Here is a 6,483-nt window from a genome sequence, read left to right on the forward strand (position 1 = left end):
CCACAGACTTTGATCCAAGAGGTAGAGAGCCTCAGCACTGACCACAGACTTTGAATCAAGAGGTAGAGCCCCAAAACTGACCACAGACTCTGATCCAAGAGGTAGAGCCCCAGCACTGACCACAGACTTTGATCCAAGAGGTAGAGCCCCAAAACTGACCACAGACTTTGATCCAAGAGGTAGAGCCCCAAAACTGACCACAGACTCTGATCCAAGAGGTAGAGCCCCAAAACTGACCACAGACTCTGATCCAAGAGGTAGAGCCCCAAAACTGACCACAGACTTTGATCCAAGAGGTAGAGCCCCAAAACTGACCACAGACTCTGATCCAAGACATAGAGAACCCCAACACTGACCACAGACTCTGATCCAAGACACAGAGAACCCCAACACTGACCACAGACTCTGATCCAAGACACAGAGAACCCCAACACTGACCACAGACTCTGATCCAAGACACAGAGAACCCCAACACTGACCACAGACTCTGATCCAAGACACAGAGAACCCCAACACTGACCACAGACTCTGATCCAAGACACAGAGAACCCCAACACTGACCACAGACTCTGATCCAAGACATAGAGAACCCCAACACCGACCACAGACTCCTGGTCCCATGGGCATTTCTGCTCAGTGCAGTTGCTGGGGCCTTGTTGCATGAACTCAGGCTGAGGTATCTAAGACTTGAGTTTCAAAGGTTCTCAGCAGCTTTGGAATTAGGTGATTAGTCTTTCTTGTTTGTTTCAACATTGATAAAACCCAGAGCACCTTATTTGCCTCACACCTCTTTGCTTCATACAGACTTAGAGCTTCATTGAGCTCCTTTCTCTCCTTTGTGAAGAGCCTTTAGGTAAACACACTTGTTCCCTGCAGCGTTCTGCTGAGAGCTCAGAGTGTCATCCCTCTTGCTTTAGAGCACAAATCCTGCTGGAGTACACATCATGCTGAATATGTTGTTTTTCTTTTGTAAGAAGCCGTGGCTGTAACACCACCAGGGACTGTTAAACAGCTGGCACCTTTCATTCCCTGCATAACGAGTTTGGGAAGCAGCTGATGTCATCTCTGCAGCCTGTGAAATGCTCCTGGTTCCTTTGGGATGGGAAGGCAGAGAGGTGTGATTATCCACTCCAGAGCTTAACTGTGTTCAGCTCCATCTATTAAACATCAGTGTCAGCTCTCTTTTCTCAAGTGCACTTCCATGTGAGCATCCCTTACCTCTGCTCTCTCCCAACCAGGTCCCGTGGCCAACCCCATGCACTCCACAGGAGCTCCTGGAGCCATGATCCATGTCCAGGCCAGTCTGCCACAGGGAATCCTGGGACTCAACTCTCTTTCAACACATGGAGCCAATGTAAGAGCAGGACTCGATGGTTATTGCCACAGCTCTTGGGAAAGGCTGTTGGTAACTCAGGAGTATGTTGTGTCTCTCTCACAGATGAGCCAGTTTGCCGTGGGTGGGCAGCCACCTCCTGCTCTCCAGACACAGCAACAGCTCTTTCCTCCTCCTCCTCACTCACAGCAGGTCTTTGCCCTAGCCCAGAACACCCAACAGGTACTGTTAGTTGCTTGTTTGTGTCTTGAAATACCTGCCAAGTTCATATCTATGAACATCTATGCAGTGACAGGGTAAAGGGGAACAGATTCAAATTGAAGGAGGGGAAATTTTGGTTAGATCTTGGGCAGAAGTTTTGCCTGTGAGGGTGGTGAGACACTGTCCCAGGTTGCCCAGGGAGGCTGTGGCTGCCCCAGCCCTGGCAGTGTTCACAGCCAGGTTGGATGAGCCTTGAGCAACCTGCTCTGGTGGGAGGTGTCCCTGCCCAGGGCAGGAGTTGGGGCTGGATGATCTCTAAGCTCCATCCCAACCCCTAAAACTCTATGATCTAGAACTCATTTGAAAAAAAGAACACAATATCCCTAACCCTACACCTCCAGGGACATTTCCCATGTAACATCTTCCTTCTCTTCCTTCTGCACACAGTGTAACCCAGGAGCAATGTACAACTCATCCTATGGGGCTCAGCCACACTTCTCCCAGCCTCGCCTGACTCCTCACTCTGCCCAGGAGCTGCACCCAAAGCATTACCCCAAGCCCATCTATTCCTACAGGTGAGTGGGGAGAGACAGCACGTTGCCTGCAGCCTGCCCTGGAGGACTGGGACACTGCAGGGGTGGCACCATGGGAGTGTTTGGTTCCTTTTGAGGGAGCAAATATCCCACCACCCACCCAGGAGTGCTGGGGAAGCCTCTGAAGAGCAGCAGGAGTGAACAAGCAAACTAGTTCCTGGATGTCAGTGTAAAGGTGGAGGAATAGCAGAGAAGAGTGAGATCTGAGGGTCACAGAGTGACTTCAGAGCTCTTGGAAACTGTAATCTCAAGGTCAGCAGCTGGTTGGGACTAGAGAGATGGGGCTGAGGTTGCTGGAGCAGAAGAGAGCCTGGAGTGACAGGACAAGGGGGAATGGCTTTAAACTGACAGAGGGGAGAGTTAGATTAGATATTGGGAAGGAATTCCTCTCTGTGAGGTGCTGAGGCACTGGCACAGGTTGCCCAGAGCAGCTGTGGCTGCTCCATCCCTGCGAGTGTTCCAGGCCAGGTTGGAGCAACCTGGACTAGTGGAAGGTGTCCCAGCCCATGGAGTTGAGATTATCTTTAAGGTCCTTCCAACCCAACCCAACTCATTCCACAATGACTGAGTTATTTGCTGCATCCCCTGTCCCACAGCTGCCTGATTGCCATGGCCCTGAAGAACAGCAAGACTGGGAGTCTCCCTGTGAGCGAGATCTACAGCTTCATGAAGGAGCACTTCCCCTACTTCAAGGTACATGCAGAGCTGAAGGGTGGAAGGGCAACATCACAAGCACTTTGCTGCTGGCTGGTGTCACTAACACCCTCGTGCACCTTTCAGACAGCCCCTGATGGCTGGAAGAACTCTGTGCGCCACAACCTGTCCCTCAACAAGTGCTTTGAGAAGGTGGAGAACAAGCTGAGCGGGACCTCTCGCAAGGGTTGTCTGTGGGCACTCAACCCTGCCAAGATCGACAAGATGGAAGAGGAGATGCAGAAGTGGAAGAGGAAGGACTTGGCTGCCATTCACAGGAGCATGGCCAACCCAGGTAGGGCTTATCTCACCCCATCCCTCACATCCACAGCCTTCCCTGAGGACTTCTCTGCCTCCAGGGTTGTGATTTATAGTGGGTTTTACCTGCTGCTCTGCAAAACTCTCTCTTCAGCAACACTTTCTCACTCTGCTTTGTAATGGCACAGGTTTTTGAGGTTTTCAGGAGTTCAGTATTGCCCAAATCAATGGAGTTTTTGCTGTAAAATTGGTAACATATAACCAGTGGTAAATTACATTCTCCTTTGCTTAAAAGCCTAAGTGCCACTGAAACTGTCAGGAGTGTCTTGTTTGAATCTTTTATGAGAGACAAGCAGAATTCAGTGTGTCCTTATGAGCAAAGACCTACTGAGGACACTTAGTTCTGCACCTGTGGCTCATCTGCCACTGGGGGTGGCTTGGATGCTCTATCATGATCATTTCTGTAGCTCATTTCTTTAGATCATTCCTTCGAGGTAGCCATGGAAGTGGCCTAGGGTAAGGGCTAAGGGCAGGGAATTTGTTGGCATTTCTTTGCTCCCTGCAGAGTCTTCTGTGCTGCATCTCCCACAGTGACAGTCACTGCTTCCTCACTCCTGTGGCAGAAGCATCTGGCTGTGCTCACCTGTGAAACACTTTGACCATCCCCTGCTCCAACCAAGGGTTTAACCTGTCTCTTTTCCTCCCTGGGAATGGGCACTGGTTGTGCAGAGGAGCTGGACAAGCTGATCACGGACAGACCCGAGAGCTGCAGGAGACCCAGCAAGCACACAGAGCCTGAGGGGCCCACCCTGAGCCACATGGGCACAGCCCAGGGCAGGATGTCCCTGTCCCAGCTGCAGCCTCAGCCCATCATGACACTGTCCCTGCAGTCCCTGCACCACCAGCTCCAGGCCCAGGCTCGCATCGCCCCCAACTCCCCTGCACCTGCACAGACACCTCCTCTGCACACCCTGCCCGACCTGAGCCACAGCCCCGTGCCCCCTCACCCCCTGGGACGTGCTCCTCCAGACTTCATCAATGTCACAGCAGACATGAACACCGAGGTGGATGCTCTGGACCCAAGCATTATGGATTTTGCATTGCAAGGTATGGGGAGGAGGCACCGGGGGAGGGCAGGGAATGGGTTGTGGGGTTGTGTAGTCACTGAACAGACACCCCAAGGTCCTCAGCTGGATGTTTGGGGTGGGATGGGACTGGGCTAAGAATTGGGGCTGGGTGCAGTGTGACTCCCCTGGGGTTCCTCAGTGGCTTTTGTCCCTGTGCCAGGTAGAACAGCAAACCACCTTCATGGCCCAAGTGCAGAAGACCTAAGCAGGGATGTCCAACCAGCTGGAGCCAGGTTGGATGAATCTTTGAGCAACCTGGTCTAGTGGGGAGGTGTCCCTGCCCAGGGCAGGGGGTTGGGACTGGGTGGGGGCTCTAAGGGCCATTCCAACCCTTGAAATTCTGTGAGCTGGGACACCACATCTCACAGGAAACCAGAGCTCTGCCTTGGTGTTCCCCTTCTGTGCAGGGAGAACTTCCCTGGCTTGTGGCAAGGCCTGGTGTGCCCCCTGAGTCCCTGGTTAGCACAGGTAGAGAGGTGCTGCCTGGAAAGGTGTGGAACCAGAGGATTTATGGGGGACAGACACCCAAAGCAGGGGGTAAGCCCTTCAGTGGCAGACTGACCCCTGCACAGAGCTGTGTGGGATGTGTTGCTGTGACCAGCATGGAATCTGTTCCAGGTAACATATGGGAGGAGATGAAAGATGAAAGCTTCAGCCTTGACACCCTGGGTGCCTTCAACAACTCCCCTCTGCACCTCTCAGACTGTGACCTGGGCACCCCTGGCCTCACCCCAGTGTCCAGTGGCAGTGACCACTCCTTCTCAGACTTGCAGGTCACTGGTCTCTACACCACCTACACCACCCTGGACAACGTGGCAGCTGCTCAGTACATGAATCCCCAAGGCAACAAACCCATTCCTCTGCTCTGAGCTTTGCACCAGCCCACGGGTTCCTCCCAAGGGGTAGAGTCCAACCTGACACCCTCTACTCTGAGCTTTGCACCAGCCCACAGGTTCCTCCCAAGGGGTAGAGTCCAACCTGACAGCAGTAAGAGCTTCTCCTGCAGACACATGGGACATGTTGGCTATTGACAGCCTGTGAGGCTGAAATAAATTAAGCTGTGACTGGTACAACCACTTTCTCCCATGGCAAGAACAAGGAAGGGGCATGGACACTTGTGTTGCCAGGCTGGGGAGCTCTGCAGAAAGAGCTGGAAGGCATCAAGCAGTAGGAACATTCACTGGAATGGAGCTGGGAATAACCCAGCTAGGATATATTTAACCTACACTATGTTCTGGTGTAGCTCTTTGGTCACCACTTTCAACACAAGGTAATGAGCTGCTCAGCACCAAGTTGGAGCCCAAAATGGATCAAGAACCACGTGTATCATTTCTTCCTGAATTTGCCAAATGACTGTTGCCATGAGGACAGAGTTTGTCCTCATGTGCACAAAGACCACACACAGCCCTGGAGACATTTGCACCACTAACCCTTTCCTGACATTAACTATTGTTAATTTATTGTTAGGAGGTAGGAAAAAAAAAAGGAGCAAAAAAGTACTGAAAGTGAGCACTCAAACCCAGAGCAGAACTGTTGTGTCTAGGCTTAAAGACAAAGTCCTCAGCCCTGCAGGAACTGTCACTGCTGAACTGTTAAACTTGTCACTGGTTAGAAGATTTTAGGAGCTAAGCCTATTTTTTAGGAGTTTTGAAAGAAACTAGTTTGGTTTCTAGCCTTGTGTATTGTGCTTCTGTCTGTTCTTGTGCTAGGCAGTGTTGCTGTTTGTAAATTTATTTATATTTATTGCTATGAAGAGAAGAATGACGTGAGCCAAGCCCTGCTGGAGGGTCCCAAGGCTGCAGTAACCTGCTCCAGCCCCTCGAGGAGTCACTGTCAGAAACACAACCCCCGAACTGCTGGTTTTACACCACATTTTGCTAATGAAGCACTTTTGATACTGTGAAACTCCTGTTTTTGTAAAGAACTCACAGACCAAATATTGTCGCTGTACCGTTGTTCAGAGAAAGTCTTCCCTAATTAACCAAGAAAAACTGATTCCAATGTAGCTTTGTTTAGATTTCCAAGCCCTGCTCTGTCCTTGGTAACATCCACTGCAAAAAAAAAAACAAAACCCTGGGATGAAGCATCTCAAAATCAGTTGGAATTGAGCATTTAATCTACTTATACCTCTGTGACCACGAAGTGATATTTATATCTTGGGGTTTTGTCTGTTCCTGTGCATCAATAGAGTTTCCTGGTGTTGGATCCAGGTGCTCAGAGGTTTCTCTCTCCCACATACCCACCCATGGCTAAACCTGGAGGGTGCAGGATCCTGGAG

At 51.1% G+C, this 6,483-nt stretch overlaps 1 protein-coding gene across 1 annotated transcript; it reads left to right on the plus strand.

Annotated features, from left to right (window-relative positions):
* The first annotated feature begins 1,241 nt into the window (after window positions 1–1,241).
* On the plus strand, window positions 1,242–5,084 carry FOXN4 (forkhead box N4). The gene is made up of 7 exons (XM_009076447.1): window positions 1,242–1,354; window positions 1,439–1,555; window positions 1,982–2,109; window positions 2,724–2,820; window positions 2,908–3,115; window positions 3,808–4,185; window positions 4,824–5,084. The coding sequence occupies exons 1-7, from the start codon at window positions 1,256–1,258 to the stop codon at window positions 5,072–5,074; spliced, it is 1,278 nt and encodes a 425-aa protein (XP_009074695.1). The 5' UTR covers window positions 1,242–1,255; the 3' UTR covers window positions 5,075–5,084.
* The last annotated feature ends 1,399 nt before the right edge of the window (window positions 5,085–6,483 follow it).

Source organism: Acanthisitta chloris, unplaced genomic scaffold (genome assembly GCF_000695815.1).
Source record: "Acanthisitta chloris isolate BGI_N310 unplaced genomic scaffold, ASM69581v1 scaffold44876, whole genome shotgun sequence".
Lineage (NCBI taxonomy): Eukaryota > Metazoa > Chordata > Aves > Passeriformes > Acanthisittidae > Acanthisitta > Acanthisitta chloris.